This window comes from Anolis carolinensis, chromosome 2, assembly GCF_035594765.1.
Source record: "Anolis carolinensis isolate JA03-04 chromosome 2, rAnoCar3.1.pri, whole genome shotgun sequence".
Classification (NCBI taxonomy): domain Eukaryota; kingdom Metazoa; phylum Chordata; class Lepidosauria; order Squamata; family Dactyloidae; genus Anolis; species Anolis carolinensis.
Genome location: NC_085842.1, coordinates 98,793,619 through 98,819,541, shown reverse-complemented (window position 1 = coordinate 98,819,541; position 25,923 = coordinate 98,793,619). Strand labels below are relative to the sequence as shown.

General features: G+C 40.1%; 1 protein-coding gene and 1 long non-coding RNA gene across 5 annotated transcripts in view; one reads left to right on the top strand and one right to left on the bottom strand.

The window, feature by feature from the left end:
• The window catches only part of LOC134296146 (uncharacterized), a 63,377-nt gene extending 61,766 nt beyond the window's left edge, over nucleotides 1-1,611 (bottom strand). Inside the window, exon 1 of the long non-coding RNA XR_010002723.1 lies at nucleotides 1,481-1,611. This is a non-coding gene — a long non-coding RNA (uncharacterized LOC134296146). The remainder of the gene's footprint in view (nucleotides 1-1,480) is intronic.
• Nucleotides 1,612-2,074: 463 nt separating this feature from the next.
• The window catches only part of slc6a7 (solute carrier family 6 member 7), a 40,567-nt gene continuing 16,718 nt past the window's right edge, over nucleotides 2,075-25,923 (top strand). For 3 of the 4 annotated variants that reach the window (XM_008104830.3, XM_016991494.2, XM_016991496.2), the window contains exons 1-6: nucleotides 2,075-2,214; nucleotides 17,026-17,206; nucleotides 20,434-20,565; nucleotides 22,815-23,049; nucleotides 23,450-23,588; nucleotides 25,555-25,689. In XM_008104830.3, coding sequence (XP_008103037.1) covers nucleotides 2,182-2,214; nucleotides 17,026-17,206; nucleotides 20,434-20,565; nucleotides 22,815-23,049; nucleotides 23,450-23,588; nucleotides 25,555-25,689 — 855 coding nt within the window. In that variant the 5' untranslated portion in view covers nucleotides 2,075-2,181. Of the gene's footprint in view, nucleotides 2,215-9,765; nucleotides 9,834-17,025; nucleotides 17,207-20,433; nucleotides 20,566-22,814; nucleotides 23,050-23,449; nucleotides 23,589-25,554; nucleotides 25,690-25,923 lie in introns of all 4 variants that reach the window. The other variant, XM_016991495.2, reaches the window with a different exon arrangement.

Below are 25,923 nucleotides of genomic sequence, written 5' to 3'. Positions count from 1 at the left end.
TCTTTTAAAGCTCTTCAAGGTCTTTAGATCTAGCCAAATGCTTCCAAACACACCCTGTGGTTGACATGTGATCAACCACTCAATCATGCCAGAGCTTCCTGTAATTCTCCAAACCCCTCATAGAAACAAACAAAATCCAAAAATGGATGTTTCTGTGAATGGGCAGATGTATTCCAAGTTATTTCTATTATACCCCGTTACCCTTTGCCTTTTGGTATTAAGAGCCAATTTGGATGTAACCTGAGTAATACAAATGTACTATAAGAACTTGGAATTAAAGCCAGAGTAATGTCCATAATCTTGATTAGCGTATGTTTCAAAATTTGGTCACTGTAGATCATGATGACAATAGCACATAAAAACATTTTGAAGTGACCTCCGCATTGTGTGAAAATTATCCCTTTTCTGGTTTACCTGGATTTGGGGCTGATGTTTCCATTGGGATTACATTGTTTCTGCAGCAAAGGTACTGGTATATCAAAGATGCCAGCTACTTGAAAATATGTATAATATATTGTAGAGTTGTTACTTTTTCTGCCTGCTTTATACACATTCTCATAGCAGTATTACATAATGGATGCTATTATGTTTTAATATTATGTGGCTGCATATGATATATTCATACAGAACATGAAGGATGACAAACAAACCTGATATCAGCTATCTTAGCTTTCACAGTCACATATGGGGAGGGGGATAAAAACAGGAGTAGGGAACCAATAGATAACCATGGAAACAATACCTCTTTGGGTTGAGATGAGGACAGCAGCAGTTCAGGTTGCGAAAAACATCCACACTGATTCCATTAAAATAAATACTTCAACAAAATATATGTATATAGTTGAAGTAATAGATGTTTTGCTTGAATTTCACATGCAAAGGGACAACTGTGCATTTGGAAATGAGCTTAGTTAGTCACATAACTCCTTGACTTGGTTGTGTGAACTCTTCAATATGTTTCCTAGACCCATCAGTATTCTACTTGCTGATTACATCTGTTAAACATGTATGGACATTTCAGCCTATTTACAGTCCGTGTCAGTTTTCATGTAAACAATCATAACATGTGTCCTATTATTTGGAATTTTTACAAGGCTGTTTGTAAATTTACATTGAGATTATATGCATTTTCCTCTAAAATACACATAGCCCTCCAGAATGAGTATAATACATATTCTGCATGTATTTTTACAGCCAATAACAAAATTTGGACAATCCACCTATTCACCTAAGAAGTATGTATGAGTCAGTTAGTTAAAAAATGCAGGGCTTGGAAAGCTCACTGGTGGCTCGAAGGTTATGGAAAGTGTAGACTATCCTCAACGTAACTGTTCCAAGCTCTGATGGAAGACCAAATTTGTATCACCTTAAATTGATTTTCTTTGGTTACTTTAAATTGTGACATGGGATGAGATAATAGTATTTTAATAAACAAACAAACAAAACCCCAATTATTCAGCTTTTAAAAAATTTCACTCACCCAACTTACTTTTCCTGACCTATTTCTTTGTAGTCTTGAAGTGCAAGTGATCTCTTGACTGCCGTACCTGCAGGAGAAAAATCACAGCGAAGCATAGCAAGAGCCATCCTGGATTGGACTAAGCTTCATTTGTATAGTTTGGCATTATGTTTTCTTCCTTGAAGTAGACAACTCAGGGAGGACCAAAGGCAGGATGAGGAGACAACAGTCCTACACCGTTCATTTCTCTAGAGAATAATCACACTATGAAAGGATCATGCAGCAATCCTGGCAAATCACCACCAATACTTCCATGCACCCAGATTCATATCCCTTGAGCACATGGCCATTTGCCTGCTCATCACTTGCTGTTTGGCAGACTGCAATTTCCTACTTACTCCAAGCAAACCAGTGGATCGGCTAGGTTGATTGCTTTTAGTCCTCTCTATTATTTGTCTCCCTCTCTCTTCCTGCTTTATTCTAGTTCTTACATCCCCTTTTCCTGTGCTAGAAAGGCTCAAGACTCAGCCAAGAAGGAGTGATTCAGAAAGAGTCAGGCAGGAGGAGATCGGTTGTTCTGCTCATGTTTTTCAGATGCTCCTCCTGTCTTCCCCATTGTTGTGTGTGCAGAGAGGGAGAGAGCGCGGATCTCCTGAACAAGTGGAGAAAAGAGAGTGTCTATGTGAATGCAAGAAGGGAGTGCATAGCAACACAACTCCACGATGAAGAAGAGCCAGGAACACCATTCTCAGAAGGTAAGACAGACAGCATTCTGTAATAGAGACACCTCATAAGATGCCACAAGCTAGGGAGGAGGGGGAAAGCTGAAGTATGTACTACTTTTTTCCATGTAAAAGTGGGGAAGCTTAACAAACCTGGGTGAAAGAAAAGAGCACAGCCTCAGCTAAGTTTTGCTTTTCGGGGACCAGGGATTTTTTTTTAACAATTTGCCTCATGCAAGGAGGGCAGGGTGAATCAAGGTAGATAGCTGTCATTTCAAAACAAACTCTTTTTGAGGTTGTTCTAGTTCTTGCATGTTCTTTAATGAGCTGGTTCAATAGCCACAGACAGGTTGCTGGAGTTATTTGCTGTAGCCACTCAACCTATTGAGGGAGTTGCCTTTCTCCTCTTCTGGGTGGCAAGTGTTACTGCCAGGAGGATTCATGGTGTAAAGGTGGACTTGAGAGGGGATGACATACAGGTGGGAGGCTGTTTCTTGTTGTGTTTGCATTGATTTTCTTTACATCTGCATCTGGAGCTTGTCCTTTAGCATAAGCCATGAGGTGGTCTGCACTGTTAAGGTACACTGGGAATCACTGGGGCAAGAAATTGGGCCAGTTTTGCCGAGTCTGTTCATATACACTCAATCTAGGATTTCGTCAGCATCCTCCCTATACTTCCCCCAACAATTCTTCTGGTATTGGTTTTCCTTTCATCTCCCACTCTTGACTCCAGGCCTTGTCTTGCGATTTTAGAATCAAAGTAGGATCAGATCTCATTAATCTTTGGATTAGTGACTATTGATGAATACCGAGACTCCTGAGATATGGCTAGGAATGAATTCTGCCTCAAAACATGGAGAGTTGTCGGTGCCCTCCATAGCTGTCAGTATTGGTAAATGGACCAATGGTCTGATTTGATAGATTCCTGTGCTCCATCCTCCTTCTCCATCATATCCATTTCCTTTTCCCTCCTCCTCTTTCTAAACCCCTGACTCTACCTGAGTCAGTGCACAGCATTTTTCCATCTAGGTTAGAGCAGTAAAGGTAATCTTATGTATTCCTAACAATTGGAGGTATAGATTAATAATGTTCAGTCAAGTTAGTTTGGCACTTGAAAATACTTCTTTTGAACAGAAAATACCACGTAAAATACTGAGTTTTTGTGTGTGTAAGAAATCTTTAAAAACCCTTGTGCATTTTTGTATGAAGTTTTAAACTTTGAACCATCTTTGAAAACTGTTTAATGTTTTATGACTTTCTCACAGTGTAGAGAACACTGATAATATTATACATTCTTGCTTCTAGGAACAAAAATATTAAGGTTTACTTCCCTAATAATAGCTATCCTGATTCCTGCTTGATGGTTGTCTTTGATGAATAAGTAGTCTAAAATTGCTCTCATGCAGTTGATAGCAGACAAAACAAGAGATGGCTTCCTCAGATTTGATAAAGCAGTCTGTCAGTGCTGTCATCCTTTGCAGTAATTTTCTTGTTAGTTGTTGTCAGCCAGAGATTAGGAAAGCTACATTTTTTGTCTACAGCTCCCAGAACCCCCATTAAGTTTATCCAGTTCCCAAGGTAGTTTAAAGACTACTGGGAATATAATACAAATGTGTGTTTCTCATCAACTTGTGTTGATTGACATGCTGTATCTGATCCCAGAGGAACTCTATGGCCAACGTGCTGATCATTGAAAGCTCCGGCCTTCGTAGGTATCTCTAGTCCCCTTTCAAAGCAGGGCATAATTAAATTATGTGCGATGGGAAGAAGCATTTCCTCTTATTTGTTCCGAATCTGCCAACATTCAGTTTCAATTGTTAATCTTGGGTTTTACTGTTATGAGAAAGGCCCACACATTAATAATGAATGTCTCTATTATGCTTTCCCTTTGTCTTAAGTTAAATGTCACCAAACATTGCAATCTTTCCCAATATAGGAGTCTTCTAACCCTTCTATCATTATACTTTCCTTTTTCTGCAGCTTTTCCAGCTCAGCAGTAACATTTTTCAGGCATAATGATCAGACAGTATTTCAAATGTGGTCACAGCATAGATTTGTATAAAGGTACTATGATATGTTCAGTTCCTTTTTCAATATGTCCAACTTAGAATTTGCCCCCCCTTTTTTTTTTACAGCAGCTGCTCATTGGGTGACATTTCATTGAGCTATCCACTTCAGTTTCAGCTAATGGTCTTTCTTGGTCTATCATCACCAAATCTGAGCCCAATAGTGTGGATTTGAAGTTGGAAGTCTCTTTCTTTTCTTTCTGTTAGCCTCAATGCTGATCATTTTAATACCCATTCTTTCAGTTCGGAGAGGGCCTTGTGAAGTTTTCCACAATTCATTATGTTATCTACCTTAAATAATTGGGAATCATCAGAAAATGGCTCTGTAATCACTGGTTTATACTTTGCTATTCCAATTTAGCTGTGCATCATTAAGGAACAAGTTTCAAAGTAACACTGCCAAACCAATATACAGTAGTCTCACTTATCCAACATAAACGGGACGGCAGAATGTTGGATAAGCGAATATGTTGGATAATAAGAAGGCATTAAGGAAAAGCCTATTAAACATCAAATTAGGTTATGATTTTACAAATGAAGCACCAAAACATCATGTTAGACAACAAATTTGGCAGAAAAAGTAGTTCAATACGCAGTAATGCTATGTAGTAATTACTGTATTTATCAATTTAGCACCAAAATATCACAATATATTGAAAACATTGACTACAAAAATGCATTGGATAATCCAGAACGTTGGATAAGCAAGTGTTGGATAAGTGAGACTCTACTGTATATTCCAAAGGTGATCCAAATGTTCACATCCTTCTATTATGTGAACAATCCTTTTATTCATACTACTTTTTTTGCTCTTTAATCCAGCACTGCTCAGAATAGTGCCAGGCTATCAGCTACCTGCTGATAGTCCACTGTGAGTTTCCACAAAAGAAAGAAAAAAAAATTTAATAACAGGAAAATTATACAAGAGGGGGGAAATCCACCACACACACATGCCCCACCCAACATCAGTCTGAGGCCTCATTTACACTGCCATATTATCTAGTTACAGAATGCAGATTAACTGCATTGAACTGGATTATATAGCACTGTAGACTCATATAATTCAGTTCAGTGCAGTTCAACCTGCCTTATAAGAGTCTACATCAACCATTGTAATGTAAGGAGCCGCAGTGGTGCAATGGGTTAAACCCTTGTGCCAGCTGAACTGCTGACCTGAAGGTTGGGTTGCTGCCCTGAAGGTTGCCGGTTTGAATCTGCGAGACGGGGTGACCTCCCGTCTGTTAGCTCTAGCTTGCAGGGACACGAGAGAAGTCTCTCAGCTAATATATCTGGGTGTTCCCTGGGCAAGGTCTCTGTAGATGGTCAATTCTCTCTTAAGTCGCTTCTGACACAATAAAAAAAATTGGAATGTAGTTCAAACTTGATTATGCGACAGTGTAGATGGAGCCTAAGATGTTTTAACCAGTTTCCAACACCTAGGAAAACTTTCTTTTAATCCTATGATTGCTAGATTTTCTTAGGAGCCTGAATTCATGGTAGCTTTCTTGTCATTGGGTTAGTGAATTCATTTGAGGTCCAACATCATAAACAACTAATTTAAAGTTTTAATTAAAACCTGTACAGTAGAGTCTCACTTATCCAATGTTCTGGATTATCCAACGCATTTTTGTAGTCAATATTTTCAATATATTGTGATATTTTGGTGCTAAATTCGTAAATACAGTAGCATTACTGCGTACTGAACTACTTTTTCTGTCAAATTTGTTTTATAACATGATGTTTTGGTGCTTAATTTGTAAAATCATAACCTAATTTGATGTTTAATAGGCTTTTCTTCAATCCCTCCTTATTATCCAACATATTCGCTTATCCAACGTTCTGCCGGCCCGTTTATGTTGGATACGTGAGACTCTACTGTAATTGCTTCATTAATTTGAATTTTGTGCACTGTCAACATTGAACAGAATTGATTATCATAATCAGAAAAAAAAGACTTTAGCAGGATTTACATGCACACACAGGGATAGAGCTATTCATTATAGCCATCTGGTACTTATTAATAATACACTTATAAGGCTTGATGTGGGAATAGCTAACCTTCAATTTCCTTCTTATTAGACTGGTCTGCTGTATCAGAGCTTTTCATCAAACTGGCCAAAATAGACTCAGAGAACATTGATCTTTGAAACATAATATGCAGTTGATACTGTGAAAACAATATATGCATGCATCTTGACAATTGAAAAAAGCTGGTCAGGAACTTTTGGCTCGAAAACATCATTATCACAATGCAGCTGCAAGTGCTTCCAGGTGGGCAGCTCCAAATGTTATCTGTCTAAAGGCACCATGCACTTATTTTACTTTCCCCTTCTCAGTAGATTTTCTCTCATAACAAAAAAGACAAAACAATGGGAGGATAACTTAAAGAAGTCAACGACAGTCAATGGATGCAATGGGGAAAAAATCCCAAATAACTGCACAGTAAAAGCCTTGCCTGGAAGCAACCTTTGTTAGATTATTTACCCAATTAATGTTTGACTTGTGGGCCTTGAAAAAACTTGATTATTTTGAAGTGAACCCTATAGTTTTACATTTCAGTTTGACTTCCTCTTCCCTTTTTAGAAGATGATGATTAAAAGAAGATTATTAAAAACTAGCATTTCCTTTCTCACAGTAACCAACATATGGAGAGACAGGTGGTTGTCAGATTTGCATATTGTTTTGGAAAAGCACAATTGCCTTCTTAATAGTTCAATCAGTAGAGGGTCAATACTTTAAAAAACTTGATTGAGGTGTGACTTAATGGCACAGCAGGGACATAACCAAAACCCCTTATATTGGGCATGGCAAACTTGAACCCTCCAAGTGTTTTGGACTTCAACTCGCACAATTCCTAACAGTGATTCCTCACAGTGGTTACAGCTTCAGGATCACTGTGAAAATGGGGGGAAAGTGTAGAAAATACACTATTTTTATTATTTGAAGGAATACCATCTAGGAATCTTTACATTTTCCAGTGCAGCTCTATGATCAACATTGACCATAGAGTAACATCAGAAAACCTAGCAATTCCTAGAGAGACCATATCAAATTAACAAAAAATAAAATCCTTGAAGGTTGAACCCACAAACTAGATAGTCCAGTTGTACCTGATAAACATGTTTCCTTTTCATATGTATTATAACTCCAGTTATCCACTTCTTCATATGGCCCACATATGGGCAACATGCAGCCCTCCAGATGTTCTGTTACCATTTTACACATAACACTTCTGATCCCATTAATTTTTGATTGCTAAGCAGACCTCTTAGTACTTGGATAAATGATCACCAGGAGGGAATTTCAAAAATATCCAAATACTTTTTCACACTATGCAAGTATAGTGCTATGATTCCACCTTGGTTGCCATGGCAACATCTTATGGAATCACTTTATAGTTGCCCTAAGTCAAAAACAGTTTGACGGTGCTCAAAAACAACAACATGAAAAATTAAAAACAATGATTGCTAATGAGGTTTCTAAATAATAGCACAGGTATTCAAATAATAGCCCATTTGCTGCACAACATACCAGTGACCAGGCCTGGTGGCACTGTCCAGTGAAAATGGTATTACAGTAAAACCCCGCTCGTTCGAGTCTCCGTGCAATCCGAGCAGGTGAACGGGGAGGGCCGCTAAGGCCCTCCCCATTCACCTGCTCGCTGGCGTGCGTGTTGCTAGGTAGATAGCAAGCTACCTAGCAACATGCAACTCCCAGAAATCCCAGCCAGTTTACTGGCTGTTAGGAATTGTGGAAGTCCAAAAGACTTGGAAGGCTGAGGTTTTCCCATGCTTGCTGAACACCTCCAGGCAGGGTGAAGAAAGAACCCTGCCCAATGTCCGAAAGAGCTTCTGCCATTCAGAGTCAAGCATGCATGGTTAGATGAACCAGTGGTTTGACTTCCTATATTCCCTTTCCCACCTTAATTATTAATGTGGAGAATGAATCAGAAGTATATGTTATTACAATCCACATTTTGCAGCTTTCCTCAAACTGGCATCCTTCACATGTGGTGGACTTCAACTCTTATAACCCCAGTTAGATGGAAGCTAACAGTCCCACATATCTCAAGGGTGCCTGATTTGCAAAGGCTACATTGTTTCCTACACCGTGCTTAGAATTCTCTGTCATGCAAACAGTTCTTGTAGATAAAGTTGTTTTGGTAGAGATCACAGAAAGCGGGGAGAGCAATTCAAGATGGATTTCTGGAGATAAAATTATTAAACCATCAAAATAAACAGGTCAGCCCATTACACCATCTCTAAATGGAATTTCAAAGAAATTGTTTGTACTTATACCATGATGATTACCTGTCAACACTGATTTAGTGCCAGGCATGTAGCAGATAGAAACAGAAAACGGACAGAAAATGTTTTTTAAAACTTTTCATTGACTTTCCTCACACTGAAATGCCTTTGAGATGGATCCAGTTTAATTTATACTTAAATCATTAAATTATTAGACCTTCAGTTATTTATTTATTTACTGCATTTATGTGCCATCTCTATTCCATTGTCAGACTCAAGACATCTCACAAACAATAAATTTAAACCCTAAGATAAGCAGATGAGGTCAGGGGCTTCTACAAGTCCCAGCTAAAGAATAATGCTTCTGACCAAACTGCAAATCCTGAATTCCATAGGATATAGCCATGGAAGTAAATGTGTTGCAATTGTAGTGTGAATGGATCATTGGTGAAATCAGACATGTTTGCAGTTATGTCTGGAATACTGCAATGTGTATTACATCTGGATCCCATTGTAACATGTTTCGTTGGTTCAGAATCAAAATCCCAGGATGGGATCTTGTCAAGTGCAAACTGACTAGGTACAAAAACAATGTCTTTTAATGCTCTTGTGTAAACTATTTGACAAGTGCTGTCATTGAAGTAAAATGAATGAATGCATAAAGAATAAATAAAATACATGGTACCATGGACAGCAGCACAAGTCTGAAAAAGTAGACCCATTTTTAGCACAGCAGCTTCAGTAACCTTTTAAAGTACAGTAGAGTCTCACTTATCCAACATAAACGGGCCGGCAGAACATTAGATACGCGAATATGTTGGATAATAAGGAGAGATTAAGAAAAAGCCTATTAAACATCAAAATAGGTTATGATTTTACAAATTAAGCACCAAAACATCATGTTATACAACAAATTTGACAGAAAAAGTAGTTCAATATGCAGTAATGTTATGTTGTAATTACTGTATTTACAAAATTACCACCAAAATATCACGTTATATTGAAAACATTGACTACAAAAATGCGTTGGATAATCCAGAACGTTGGATAAGCGAGTGTTGGATAAGTGAGACTCTACTGTATTAAAACATATTAAAGTATCAAATGGGGCTATGAGAAGCATGGCCCACAAATTTAATTCAACTCAATTGTTTTTTGGTTCAGCAACCCTGGGATATCTTATTTGAGGGCGAGAAACGTTGCCCCTTATATGACTTGCCCTATTATAAAGGATGTCCTTTATTTAAAAGGTTGAAAACTTTTCCTTTTAGGAGGACTGAATAAGATGTCAAAAACTCCTATATGACATGCCAGAAATTGCCATGGGGCCTTCATAAAGGTAGAAGTGTGTGCATTGTGTAATTCATGGATGTGGATAATGTATTAATTTATAAAAAAATGCATACTAGCTGATAGGCTTGCTCAAATAATTCGATTTCCCCGTTAGTCGTTACTAATTCGTTAGTTTTGTAACTTGTGAAGCAATATTCAACCTAGATTGTCCACTCGTGTGGATCCCGCGGTTTCGAACCGCGATAGGCCCTTTTTCTAATGTCGTCGTTTTTTTTCGTTGGGAAAACAAGGTTTTGCAAATCACCCAAACTTGTTTAAGTGCACTGGGGCAACCTAGATATTGTTTCCACCTTGTGGCCAATCAGAGAGCACGTTTAACCCAGGGGAGGGGCTGGTACGTCCTGAATGAAAAGAGCGTGCACGGGAGCCTCGTGGCTCATTTGGCTCGGGATCTGCAGAGAGAGGGTGGTTGGGAGTGAGATTCCAGGCAGGCAGGCAAGATTGCTGCGTCACAGCTTCCTTGGCTGAGCTAAAGATTAGAAGACCAGGAGAAAAGGGTGGGTGGGTGAGGTGGGAAACTGTTGGGTGTTTGTGCAGGGTGTTTTTCCAAAGGGCCTGTGGCCTTTTTCCCCCACAAGCTTGGCGTTTGCCATTTGCCCACCAGCCCTGCAATTTTTCTGCTGCGCCATATTGCCTGCTGGTGCGGGCGGGGTGGGCTTTCGTTTGATTAGGAAACTTTTCTTTGCATTAAAGAAATAGGCATTAAAGTGAGTTGCAAATAGAAGAAATCGAATATTCCAATTTTCATTTTGCAAAGTCTGGCAAAACTCCCAATAATCCACCGAAAAACAACTTGGGGAAAAGGGAGGGTGTATTGTTTTTCCCTCTTTCCTTTCAGTGCGCTGCAAATCTCTTTCTCCTATCAACACTAGCAAAGTCTGGCAAAAGGTTGCAAGTCCCATTATCCTCCGCAATACCACTTGGTTTGGGAAAAAGGGAGCATGTATTTGGTTCCCCCTCTTTCCTTTCTTCCCTGAGCTGCTCAATTTGGGCTTGCTGCAAATCTCTTTCTCCTATCAACGCTAGCAAAGTCTGGCAAAAGGTTGCAAGTCCCATTATCCTCCGCAATACCACTTGGCTTGGGCAAAAGGGAGGGTGTATTGTTTTCTCTTTCCTTTCTTCCCTGAGCTGCTCAATTTGGGCTTGCTGCAAATCTCTCCTATCAACGCTAGCAAAGTCTGGCAAAAGGTTGCAAGTCCCATCATCCTCCGCAATACCACTTGGCTTGGGCAAAAGGGAGGGTGTATTTGTTTTTGTAATTTGTTTATTTGTATTTGAAGGACTTTCACAGTGAAGGAACCCCTATTGAACAGGAAATAACAATTCAAAAGCAGGAACAGATTTTGCAATTGTTAAATAAAGTTTTTTAATATGAACTATGAAATTACGCAATAAATCTTAGGAAAGGGCAAACGCTCTGCAATTTAGCGAGCAAGCAGGGTGGATTGTGTTCTCCCACTGTACCAAATTTGATCAGTATAGCTGAAAAAATGAGTGCAGAAGAGCCCCATAAAAGCCCCCCCCTTCGGGCTGTTTTGGGCCACTGCGCATGCGTGTCCGCCATTAACGAATTACTTTTGAAACTAACGAATTTTCGTTAATTTCGAATTTTTTGGGGGGCAAAATTCGGAAATGACATCAGAAACGAAACGCTACCCCCCTACTTTTGAAACGAGTTTAGAATCAATTTTTTCGTGGATCGCTCAAGCCTACTAGCTGAAATGAAATTAATACAGTTGTCCCTCCATATGTGCACATTTAATGTTTGCAGGTTTGAGTTGAGTTGTCAATTCATTCTACCAATTATGCTCATCCCCTCGATTGTAGGTTATTGTGATTGTCACTCATTGTTTTTACTTGTAGGGTTTTAATTTGTTTAATAATGTGCTTTTTATGCTGCTTATGTAATGTATGTTGTTGTATTTATTGTTGGAATCTGCCCTCAGTCCCTTCAAGGAGATAGAGTGGTATATAAATAAAGGTTTACTTACTTACTTAACAAATTTGATTAATATGTTCTCTGTAGACATTTGTGAGTCCTCCAGCACAACTTTATGGTTATCCTCCAGCCAAAGTTGATCATAAAGTCATGCTGTAGAACCTAGAAATTCATAGAGGTATACACTCAGGAAAGAAAAATAACATTTCTAATTTGCAGATTTCCTGTGTCCTTAATCCCTGTGAAAGTAATATTTCATTTGATATTTAGATATAATACAAACTTGTTAATAGCTCCCTCCTGACTGTCAGATCTGCACCTCGTGCATTTCAGCTGTCCTTTATTTTTGTGTTGAAAATGTTCTCTGAATAAACATGCATAAATAGAACTTTTGTACTGTGCTGCTTCCCACATTTACTTTTGAGCAGATGTACAGACGAATGATTTGAGCTATGCTTTGTGGCAACATGAAGAGCATTTTATTTTAGATTCTCTCAAACTGCTTTTCTGTGTGGCTCTGTATATTTCATCATTCCTTATACCCACATTCCCAGACCAGGAATTTGAGGAGTTGTAGCCCCAAAGAGTAACTTTCCAAAGGTCTGGTTTATCCCAAGGGGCCTAAATATCCTAAATGTATCAGATCTCGTCTGATAAACAGGGTCTGCCTATTACTTGGATAGGAGATCACCAATCTATGCATGTTTTTGCAAGCTGAATTTCAGAGGAAGAAACTGATAAAACCACTTTGAGTATTTTTTGCATAAGAAAACCTAATGAAATTCATGGGGCCTCCATAAGTTGACAGGTGACTTGAAAACACATACAGACAGAGAGATCAGCTCATTTCTTATAAGGCTGCTCAGCTGCTCTGCTACAAAAGCGATGGCCTGTTGGTGAGTGTTTCTCCAATGTCTGTGATTTAGAAGATGGCAACATCAAGTATTCTGGAATGGCCAACATGACTACCCTCCTTGCTGCTTGTTTTTAGGTAGGGAGCATAAACATAACTTGTTCAAAAAGGTTTTGGACCTGAATAAATATTCTCTTCTGGCTGTTTAATAATGGATTAATATGGTTCAGATATTTTAATTGGTGGTTTTAACACAAGGAAATGGCAGTGATGCGCCACAAGAAGGCTTCTCATCTTAGTACTATTTTCTGAATTACTTTTCACTGGATGAATTCATTTACAAATTGATATCTTGCCCATATATATCTTGTGTGTTCTTATACAGGAAGATACATTGTTTTGTATATGAACTTAATCTATATATATAAAAATGTAATGTGGCACTTTACTATGGAGTAAACAGCAATCACTGAACTCAATTACACCAAATTTGGCCACACAAGACATAGTCATCCAAGCTATGTCTTTCAAACAAAAAAACCTAAAAATATAAAGCTCAAATTAGAAGAAGAGAAAGAACTGTTTTTTTCCCCTTTCTGCCAGTTCATCTCCTAGCAACCCACTAAGCCCCAATGGCACCAGGGCTTCTTCACTCAGGCCACTGCCTATAAAATACAGATTGTCTGATTTGAACTGGATTATGTAGCAGTGTAGATTCAAGGACCTTTCACACACCTATATAACCCAGAATGCCATGGCAGGATAATCCACAATATCTGCTTTGAACTGGATTATCTTGAGTCCACACTGCCATATAACCCAGTTCAATGTGGATTTTATACAGTTGTGTAGAAGGGGCCCCATATAATCCAGTTCTAAGCAGATAATATAAGATTATAAATATAATATATAATAATTGCTGTGGTATAATAATACAAAACAATATAATCTCTAAAATCAGGACAGTAAATAAAGAGCAACACTCTGAAAACAGGGAAATTCCAAAAAGGGAACAATCAGGGCCAGCTAACACCTCCCAACAAAGGATTCCCCCAGGCAGGAAGCAAGCAGGTTTTGAAGCTGCAAGGCCATTAAAGGTTAATCAAGGTGGCTAATTGCAACATTCATACTTGCCGCACCAAGACTATTAATTGCTATTCAACCGGCCAACCAAGGATTCCACATGCTAGAAAGCGGCCAGGCTTGCAAGCAGCAAGGCTATTCAGTGCTGTTCAACCTTGCCAACCAAGATTTCCCCTAGATAGAAAACCCTCAGGTTTTGAAGCCACAAGGCTACTCCATCCCATTCAACTTGTCCAAGGAAGGATGCTCCTATATAGAAAGCGGCCAGGCTTTGAAGCAGCGAGGCTATTCAGTGCAATTCAATTTGGCCAAAAAACCATTTCCCCAGAACACAAGTACCCAGCCATCCAAGCATCAAGCCTATTCCATTGCATTCCAGCTCACCAAACAATGATTCACATAAGAAGAAAACGGCCAGGTTTTGAGGCTGCAAGGCTATTCACTGCTATTCTACCTGGCCAACAAATGATTCCCATAAGCCACAGTAACGTGTGGCAGGGCACAGTTAGTGTGTACAGTATATAGAAGTTATGATTGCTTTAAGGTAAAGGTAAAGGTTTTCCCCTGACATTAAGTCTAGTCGTGTCTGACTCTGGGGATTGGTGTTCATCTCCATTTCTAAGCCAAAGAGCTGGCGTTATCCGTAGACACCTCCATGTGTCATGTGGATTTCTATTTTGACTTTATGATAAGTGCATATTTCTCTATAAGTTCTGGCCATGTGTGCCTATGTCTTAAACTGTATTTGGTAGACCTGAATGCCCATCTATACATCCATATATGCCTGCTGAATGCTTGCATATACATCTATATGTCTATGTAAGATTGACCGTGCACAAGTGTGTTTGTGTGCCTGCTCCTGTGCACAGGGATTTGTACATATGCTCCTAACAGCATATAAACATACGGAAGATAAATCTGTGCTTCTCTATTAGGCCAGTTTCCTCAGTTACGCTTTCCCTTGTCTCCATGGAAACTGAACAAGAGGAACACTGTCTTTATAGCGGTAGCCTGCTGTGGTTGATGAAAAATGAAATTTGGGCCAGTGCTTCATTTGGGCCAGGCACTCACCAGAACCGACCCTGGAACCATTTACAAGGAGATAGATAAGTACATAATCAAAATTAAAGTATTACTCAGCATTGACACTTTATCCCTAAGCGGTAAGAGCCTCTTAAGAAAGCATTTCCAAATGTGTGGTTTACATCCCTACCCCCCGGTTCTGCCTTTATTAAAATTAAGTACAAAAAATCAAACTGTTAGGAAATATTGTCAAGTGAGAATTGCTTCCAGCACAGGGTCTCCTTCCATTTCACAACACTGTCTTCCTAGCCGAACAGTCCTTAAATGGGTCAGTAGCAGCTGATGAGATTTCTGTCCTTGCTGTCTTTTTAACTTGGAGAAGACAACTTGCCTTTTGCCAGCAGGTGAAAGACATTTTTATTTAAGCAATTTTAAAATATATAATCAGGTGTGGCTTTGGATTAGGCACATTTTATATGTCTTTTAACTTTTGCATATTTTGAAATTGGTTTTAAAATGTATTCTAATTTTAATTGTTTTTAGACTGTGTGGTACATGTTTCTAAGGCCCCATCTACACTGCCAGTATAATGCAGATTCAACTGGATTTTATATTAATGTAGACTCATATAATGCAGTTCAATCTGTATTATATGGCAGTGTAGAGTGAGCCTAACTTTACTGTCAACCATCACCCAAGTCAAAAAAGAAGCACAATCAAAACCCTTGCAGACCTTGCACAAAGAATCTGCGAACCTCACCTACTCCAGAGTGAACTAAACCATCTAAACTGGACTCTACAGGCCAATGGATAAACCACCACAGACATCAGAAGAGCTGTAAGGCCAAGAACAAGCCACAAAAGCAAAGACAAAGATCCACACAGAGGGAATGTGTTCTTACCATACATCAAGGGAACCACTGACTGCATAGGAAAGCTGATGAAAGAACACAACCTACAAACTATCTACAGACCCACCAAGAAAATCCAACAAAGGCTACATTCAGCGAAAGACAAGAGGGATCCTCTCACCTCTGCAGGAGTCTACGTTATACCATTCAGCTGTGAACAAGTCTACATAGGGACCACCACATTCAGTATTGCCCAAACACGAATCCAGGAACATGAAAGGCACTCCTGACTGATTCAACCAGAGAAGTCAGCCATAGCAGAGCACTTGATGAACCAACCTGGACACAGCATATTATTTTGAGAACACAGAAATACTGGACCACTCTGACAACTATCATGTCAGACTACACAGAGAAGCCATTGAAATCCACAAGCATGTGGACAATTTCAACAGAAAGGAGGAAACCATGAAAACGAACAAAATCTGGCTACCAGTATTAAAAAACTCTAAAATCAGAACAGTAAATAAGGAACAACACTCTGAAAATAGAGACATTCCAAACATGAATCAATCAGGGGCAGCTAACGCCTCTGAATAAAAGATTCCCCCAGGCAGGAAGAAGCCAGGACATGAATCCGGCAAGACCATGAATGCTAATCAAGGTGATTAATTAAAACATTCACACTGGCCTCCAACAGACAAGAGTTCCTTCTCCCACCCTGGATCTTCCACAGATATATAAACCTTCCTTGCTTAGTTTTTTCCAATATACCATACAACCTATGAGGATGCCTGCCATAGATGTGGGTGAAACATCAGGAGAGAATGCTTCTGGAACATGGCCATACAGTCCGGAAAACACACAACAACCCTGTAACTTACCGTTTTAGGAAACCACAATAGGTCCCACTCTGGGAGAAAGGCAACATATAAATTAAATACATACATTGAATACTGCTCTAACTGTATGATTCTTACTTGGGAAATAAGCCCAGCTTCACTTCTCTCTCAAGAGTCATGTGACAGAGAGGAACAGGGCTGTATGTGGGAAAAGTATATGTAGTCAAGTCCATGTTTGGCTGGAGAATGTCCCATGGCCTTGGCATCTGCTGGTTGGGAAAAGGTTTTGTCTGAAATAGCAGACAGGGTCAGCCAACACTATCATTAGGGAAAATAAGGCAGCAACTACAGGCAGCAGACGTAATATGACATAGAAATGGAGGAAAGGGTAAGTTATTTAACTTACCCAGCCAGCATGGTGTAGTGATTTGAGTGATCCAATTAGATAAGTAAGCTCTGGCCTTTATTTGTACACCACACCCTAGCTTCCCCCAAGGCTCAGTCTCTCCTTTATTCTTTGAAATTTGTACTTCTTTCAAATCTGTTCTTTATTTCCTTTTCATATCTCCATTTTGTATCTTTACCAGCCAATTCCAGACCTGTTAATGACTCCAAGTGATCAAGGGGACGGTGACCAACAGACCCAATTCCCTGAAGACAGAGGGAATTGGACAGGCAAGCTAGACTTCCTTCTGTCCTGCATTGGCTACTGTGTTGGACTGGGGAATGTCTGGAGATTTCCATACCGTGCTTATACCAATGGGGGAGGTGAGTATTAGACAACACTTACTTATGGAATACTACTATTTCTTTGATTGTTCATGTTTACAGGTTTTATAGCTATGTTGCAAACTAACCATAGAAACAGTTACATTGAAGGACTGGTTCAAGAAATGCTGTTGCCTGAGTAGACAAATCCCCTGTTACCTGGTTAAAGGTGATTTTTCTGGCAACAACTAGTTATTATAGCCAATAATTTACTACCTTTTCATCATGCCAAAAAGCTGCTGCCTGAGGATTCTGTGCCACTCTATCTAATGATAAAGCTGGCCCTGATAAGGAGGGAATCTGAATGCTTTCGACATTAATACAAGAAGTAGGGTGAAAAACAAGTCCCCCCAAAAGGAAGTGTTGTGGCATCAGTGGATCCTTTGCAATCTACCACCATATGGACTGGGAAGCATCCTAGGATGCTTCCAGGACACTTCCTTGACAGAGCCCGATGGAGCCCATCATACAAAGCAAAGCTACTTCCGGTAGGGCTCCATAAAGCAAGCACCCTGTCAAAATGCTGGGATGCTGCCCAGAGAACATGGTATGGAGAGGGAAAGTCATGATGCCAATGTATTGTATTGAAAGAAGCACACAAAATAGGAATTTTCAATGGCAATTTTATAATATGCCTCCACCAGATGTTACCAAAGACTTGCACTGTAGGACCTAGGGAGTTCCTATGAAGGTATCCTCTCTATAAATTTGCCTATGTAACCCTATAGTAGCTTTTGGTGAAAGCAAAACATCACCTGGAGGACAAAATCCTAGAGAGGGCCTAGATGTGGGTAGGTAAAAACTTAGGTTCCAAGCCCATGGATTATACTGTATGTTGGGGGGATTTTGGCATCTGTATAAAAGGAAAAGCTTTCCAGCCCTCAAATAGAGGGACATAATAAGAAACACCTGCCAGTCCTGTAAGGGATAATCTTACTGGCCTTCATACAAGGGGCACCCCAGATAGTAAGAGACACTTAGCAACCTTAGTGTTATGTAAATATGTTTGTTATTGTTGTGCTTTAACTGTATTTTCTCTCACTCCTTTACTCTTCTCCCTTTCACACATGACGCTACACATGACAAGGGATAGGTGCTTCCAATATTTAATGAATAGTCAAAATCATTCTTCCACTACATCAATTGTGTAATTGTCATCACAACAAATTTGAAAATTTTCACTGTGGTTATGGGAGTGAAAATGATGGGTGTTCCTTATGATAACCTAAGCTGAGAATGCTATGAGATTGGTTTGTGAGGAATTATAGGACTAAAGACCTCATTACATTGAGGCCGAGAAGTGTCTTCTGCCCTCTTCTCTGCTACTGGCAAGCTGCCGGCACAGAGTCCTCTAGAGCCTGCCATATGATGCAGGACTACTTTCGGCAGCACAGAGAAACAGAGCCCAAAGGAGTTGGGTGTACACCCGACTCCCCATACAAGACAACCAGAGGAGGGAAAGAGCAAGCAGGGAAACATTGTGGGAAGGAATATCACAACTTCTGACAACCCTCGACAGATAGGGAACGCAGTGTGACACTGCCCCACAATTTCCTCTGGTGCCTCCCAGCTTTGGAAGGGCCTTCTGGTGAGGCCCATAGAAGCACGGAGGGAATTTTTTTTGTAAAAGGTGAATTATTTACTCTTGAGCAGACTCCAGTTTGATGCTCGACACAATGCTGCCAAGTGCCTTGTATGTTTCCAAGAGCAATGCTGGTGAATCAGTAGGTGGCAAGCATCCTCTTGAGTCATTATATCATACAGCTTGCAGGAATACAGGATGTAAAAGGGCAGCACCCCCTGGAGATGCCATCTTGGACAAAATTGTCAACAACAAGATTTTAACCATTTACTCACTTTAAACCTCCAGGAATACTTTGCTAATACAATAAGGTATTATTTCCTGACGGAATTTAGTTTTTCAAATAGCTTATAAAATCCTCTCTCTTCATTGATTTAAAAATGGGGGGAGAGAAGCTTGTCTTTGACAAAGAAGGATGTTTGTTTCCTATAGAAGAAGTAAAACACTACCAAAACTCCACATTTGAAAAATAATGAAAAAATTTATTTTAAAATCCAGCAGTCAGAATGCTAAATTGGGACATACAATGCATTCTTTTTTGTATCACAGACACCCTGATAAACTTCTCAAATCACTGAGGGCAAAAATTGAAAGAGGATTAGTTTAGATCTTAAGGCAGATCTTTGGGTGAAATGCAACAAGTTGACAAAACTTTCTGATCCCAACATGTTTAACAAGATCATCAAGAATCTGTCTAGATTACATGTACAGTATCTTTATACCTACAAGGTTAAAACTCTCTGCTAATTTACTGTTTGTAACTTCTTATGTTCATGCACTCTGGTCAAAGGTGTTACTATTATCCAGTTACAAGGATGCTTTGAATCATGTGGTTTTGCCAGCACACGCAATAAGATCACAGTCATTTTAATGTTTTTAAAATAATGGTTGAGTTTGTCAAGTTTTCTGGTATTTTAGCTACAATACAGTATGACCCCTATATCTACAGGAGATACATTCAAGATGTACACCTCACCCATAGATACCTGAAACCACTGATTATAGTGTACCCTATATTTTGACTATACTTACATCAGATGCATACCATAGAACCACACTGGAAGACATCAAGAGGCCCACAAACATTTTGAAAGGAGGGCTGTTTCTGCAGCATGGATATGGGAAACGATGACTATCAGATTTGTAAATAAGGGGGGTAATGCTGTATTGTGGTATAGTCTGTTATGGGAGGAGGTTCATGGGGGTGACAACATGAGTTACTCCACTGAGTGACAACAGCCCTAGTGATGTAAAGGCTGATGGATGCAATTCTGTCAGTAGACTGATATTGTATGAGCCTACTCCAGTTGTCAGAGAACAACATGTCTTTCCTGTCTTTTTTCTTTTCCAATGCCTCCCATACTTGCTGCACAACTAGAGTAGGCAGGCAGGCAAAAAGCAGAGCATGGAAGATAAATGAGTAGGAGAAGCTACCTTTCATTCCCTGATACATTGTTGGTTTTAAAACTACAGATCCGATTTCTATATTGCAGCCCCAAAACCCAAGTAATGGGGATAAAGCAAGTTTATAAATAGAATATCCATCTGTGTTAAAAGTTCTGCATTTAATTCTATCTTTTTTCAATGTTTCCTCAGTTTCTGGTCAAAGCCACTGTCTCATGTGTCATGTGTTTATATCCTACAGGAGCATTCCTTGTTCCCTATTTTATCATGTTGGCTATATGTGGTATTCCCATCTTCTTCATGGAGCTGTCACTGGGCCAGTTCTCAAGCCTGGGCCCTCTTGCTGTTTGGAAGATAAGCCCACTCTTTAAAGGTGTGTGCTCATGATACAGTGCTATGCTAGATTTTGGGGTATTTCTTACATCTCCCTTTGATTTTCTAAGGTGTAGAAAATCAGGGCTGGCTGTGCTAAAGCACCCAGCCATCATTGCTACTGTTCATGCAATATGAAACCAAGAAAGATGTATTCCTTGGCAGTATAAGCAAAGGAATTAATGAGAGGAACAGTATAGTTTCAGACGTTCATTTTCAAAAATAATTAATAACTGCAATATATCTGTGGTGCTCCTCCCCCATTTTAGTTTCTTAGAAACTTTTCAAAGTAATTCTATGTTTCAATGTATTTTGAAGGCAACTAAAATCGGCACTTTTAATTACTTATGCTTGCGGTTTTCCACGCAGTTTCTGTCAAAGACAGAACGCCACAAGATCAAAGATAACAGAGTTTATTGGATAACAGAACTCAAAATGCCCGTAAAATGCAAGGGCCAGGCAGTATTAGCCTTTAAAAGCAAAAAGGGGCAAGGAAAAACGTTCAAAAGATAAACCGGATTAAACCGGAGTTTAATCCGGGTAAAAACAAAACAGCTTGCTTCAGCCTGGGGATAAACAAAACAGAAGCCGGGGAACAAAGTGTTCAAAAGAATGCAATTAATTGGCAGCAGATTCCTCTCTGCTGCCAGCACTGTGCTTTGAGTAACTTGAGTCACTCCTCCACACAGCAGGCAAGATTTCCAATACACACAGATCAGCCGAGGATTGAAGCAGTAGAGTAGACCCAGTTCCTTTCCGTAGTTCAAGCCAGAAGCAGATGTTTGTAGTTTTCACCAAGTCCGAGTAGGGGGAAGTCAAGCCGTGGTCAGTTCAGTCCGAAATCCAAAGCAGGAGATGGCGTCCGTCAAGAAGACGACGGAAGGTCAAAGCTAATGAGATTAAGCACAAGTTTGCACAAACAAAAGCCCACACAATTCCTCCCGCCGTCTGACCCCAAATTCCAAAACAACTTACGTATCAGCACACGAAAACACACCAGTCTTCAGGAAAGCGTCCCACACAGATCCCAAGCGTTCGTCCAGATTACCTTGCCCAACGCAATTTGCAATTGCTCCCAAGCCTCATTTTATGCCAGTTACAAATCCTCATCACTATCAGCTGCCCTCCTTAACCCGGGCGTTTCCTCATCACTTTCCTCATCAGAGCTGGAACACCTCTGACTACGCCCCACAGCATCCCCAGCTGTGGATCCCGTCCCATCCCTCCAGCTTGTCCATGGGTCTAATCCTGAAGGTCCCCATTCATCTTCCATCCCATCATTGCCAGTGGCACCCAATTCCTCCCTCACCCGAGTCCAATCCATCTCATCCTCCTCCGAGCTAACCAGCCCCTCCTCCATTCTCTCTGTAAACCCCTCAAAAGACTCTTCGTCAGATGGTGCTGCAAAGATATCTCGCAGTCTCTTTCTTTCTCGCTCCTCGAGAGTATCTGACTCTTGAGGAGTCTTACGCCCACGTCTGCCAGTAACAGAGCCATGAGGCTCAATCATAACAGTTTCAGAGACATAATCTCTGCTTTGACTTAGGCCCCTTCTACATTGTCCTTATATCCCAGGATCTGATTCCAGGTTATCTGCTTTGAACTGGATTATATGAGTCCTCACTGCCATATAATCTGGGATAAGCAGATAATCTGGGATCAGATCCTGGGATATAAAGACAGTGTAGATGGGGCCTGAGATACCTGGAAACCTTTGGTATGGCTGCAGTGTTCATATACCAGTAACCGACTTGCTTTTAAATTAGTTGCTAGCAAAACAGACTAGACTAGAAGAATTCAGGAGATTGTAAAGATTCTGATTAAATGGTTATAAATATAAATTAACCATGTAGCTAAAACAACAACAGTAAGCTCTCCGCTCTTGTGGGGTTTAGGGATGCAGGACTCTATGAAAGAGGGAAAACTGTGAATATTTTTTTTAACTGAGAGAACACCTTTTTAGGAATCTCTGGGTTATCCATTGCTACTTCCATCAGATGTCATACTGGAAGACCTTCTTAGGCAAAACATATTATTCAAATCCATGTATAATAAAATGCACAAAAATTAACCCTGTAAACATGGAGAGCCGACTGTAAATCTTTCTGCTCCAATGGCTGCATATGAGCCTATGTAGCTGTCTCTGGTTTGCTGTTGCTGAAATTTCCCTTGAGTCACATGAAGTCCATAGGGAGTGCCACGAGGCCTGCTGCTGTTATATTGATCTCCCTTGTTTCTGCTTTCCATTAGGTGTTGGCATGGCCACAATCCTGATTGTCTCTTTAGTGGCCATTTACTACAACATGATCATTGCTTATGTTCTCTTCTACCTCTTTGCTTCACTGACAAATAACTTGCCCTGGCAGTACTGTGGCAATTGGTGGAACACAGACCTGTGCTTGGACCACCATGTCATGCGTACTGGGAATGGTGCTGTCCCTCTCAACCTCTCTAACACTGTCAGCCCAAGTGAGGAGTACTGGAGGTAAGTATGCTATGGAGGACAAATTTGGGTCACTTTAGAAGATTATTTTGCCTGCCATTAATTTATCTAAAACTTTGCTGATAAAAACAAAACTTTTAATAGATCCAGATAAGTGATAAATCCAAACAGTTGCATCCGTTTCACTAAATGATTACATACTTGGACTCAGTGTTTGGCTGCTGACTTACAGTGTGAGCGGGGACCAAATGAATGTGCACTGTGACAATTATGGTTATACATTTGTGTCATGAAAGGCAATGTAAAATAATTTTCTGTATGTGTAAGATCATATCTGAAGCTACCCTTAGTTGCCTTACCATAGCTCCAGTGAATCTGAGTTAACCTTGTGTTGTTAGAGAGTTAGTGCTTTTGTTTATTGATGGTTTTCCTTTTGACCTAGTCGCTATGTCCTGCACATCCAAGAGAGCTCAGGGATTGGGGATCCTGGGGCAATTCGCTGGAATCTGTGTCTATGTCTCCTCCTCGCCTGGGTTATTGTGTACCTCTGTATCCTAAAGGGAGTAAAATCATCTGGCAAGGTAAGATGTGGATAGGCACAGAATGTATTGTGTTTGTTGTGGAATAAACAACTAAACTCATTTATCTGCTGGTGCAGAAAATATGAATCAGCTATGATAATGTAGAATCTGAAGGAAACTTAACACTACATATTATAGGATATAATAAGTAACAATGTGTCATGGCAACATTTTTGTTATTTTTAATATAATCATCATCATCATCATCATCATTTATTTATTTACTGCTCCATGTCCTTGAGAAGACTCAGGGCAGTTTCCAACATGTACAAAACAGTCAGTTGTCAAAACAACATACAATGGCATGAACAAACAAACATAATAAAAACAATATCATAAAACAGCAGTAAAAACAGCTCAATCTAAAATGAACACAGTTTCAGTACCAATCAACATGAAGGAGTCCAATGCAGTAATCAGGGCTGCGAGGTAGACATAATCAATTAAAAGATAGGCAAAGTACTTCAGTGTATCATAGGACCCGGGGGTGGATAGTCTGTAGAGCAAGATGAACATGTTGAACAGCCAACTAATCTTGCTCAAAGACCTCCCAGAACCACCAGGTTTTCAGTTCCTTGAGGAAAGAGGGCGGTGTTGTGGCTTGCCTAATCTCTTTGGGGAGGGCGTTCCAGAGCCGGGGGGCCACCATCAAGAAGGTGGTGGGAGCGTGAGAGGGGCCTCCCCGGCAGATTTTAAGGCCCACGCCTTTTTGTCTATTCAATTCAGATTCAGTGACTAGTGACTAAAATCCCACCTCAGAATTAATTGTACAGATATCTACGTGGGGCTGCCTTTGAAGATGGCTCGGAAACTGCAGTTAGTGCAAAGGTCAGTGGCCAGATTACAAAGTGGAGCTGGTTATAGGGAGCACACCATGCCCCTATTAAAGCAGCTCCACTGGCTGCCTAAGAGTTTCCAGGCCCAATTCAAAGTACAGGTTATTAACTATAAAGCCCTTTATGCTTTGGCTCCAACCTATCTTCGAGACCACATCTATTTCTATGAACCGGCACAGGGTTTAAGATTTACCGGGGAAGGCCCTTCTCTTAGTCCCACCTCTGTCTCAAGTGTGGTTGGTGGGGACGAGAGAGAGCCCCCCCCCCCCCCGGCTCTGGAATGCCCTCCCAAGGGAGATCAGGCTAGCCCTTACGCTCCAAACTTTCCGCACACAATTAAAGACCTGGCTTTTCCGACAAGCCTTCAATCATGTTTAGACTCTCTTATAATACATACAAGGACCATTAGACTCTTTTTAGCGCTTTACAATTCTGAGGTTGAATACTGCTGTTTTATCTTCAACAATTGCTCTATTTTATTGTTTTTAACAGGGGGTACTGTGAATTTATGATACTGTGTTGATAGTTTATTGCCTATGTTTTGTTTTGCACTTGTTGTATTTTGTATTTTGTGTCACACTTTGAGTGTTTTGTGCCTCGAATCCCTCTGGGAGATGGTGGAAGGATATAAATAAAGTTAACAGACACATTTGTTTGTTTTTTGTTTGCAGATATAAAATCTAAAAGCATTCCTTTAAATACTTTAAAAAAACCACAAACCCAAGATTCTCAGGATTTTGGCAAAAGCATCAAATTGAATACTTATGGGCACTGCACTTTGCAAAAGAAAAGGCCATTTAGAGGAGGGTAACTTGGTGGTATGGGAGCCAACCTATGTGAGGACAGGTTGAAAGAAGAGGCTATGTTTAACCTGAAGAGGAGCAGGCCAAGATGTGACATGACAGGACTGCCAATATATCTGGACCTGTTACTACCATACAGAAGAAAGCAAATGATTTTTCCTTGTCACCACCACTACCACATACAGGACTAGATTTCACAAAGTTAACTTACCACAAAGTACATTATCTTGAATGTTTGCAGCTTTGAAACAGCAACCTTCCACATATTTTATGAATATGAAAAATTATAGTGGTTTCGTTAAATCATATTCCTCTGCCTTCTTGCAGGTTGTGTATTTCACTGCCACATTTCCTTACCTCATCCTGATTATGCTCCTAATTCGTGGCGTGACCCTGGAAGGAGCCTGGTTAGGAATCAAATTCTATCTTACACCTCAGTTTGACCTGCTGCTGTCTCCCAAGGTGAGATCTATTTTGTATCCTTTTACTGGAGGAGGATGCTAATGACACACAGTCATTTTGACTGTGGAATGTGAGGGAGCATCATATTTCTGACAGGTGTGGGCAGCAGGAGACACCTCAAGCTGCGCATAAGAAAAAACTCTGATCTGTAAGAACGGTTATAGGTCAAGCTGGTTTTAATTGCCTCCCCTACTGTTCATACTGTTAGAGCAGTCCTTGCAGAAAATGCAGGTG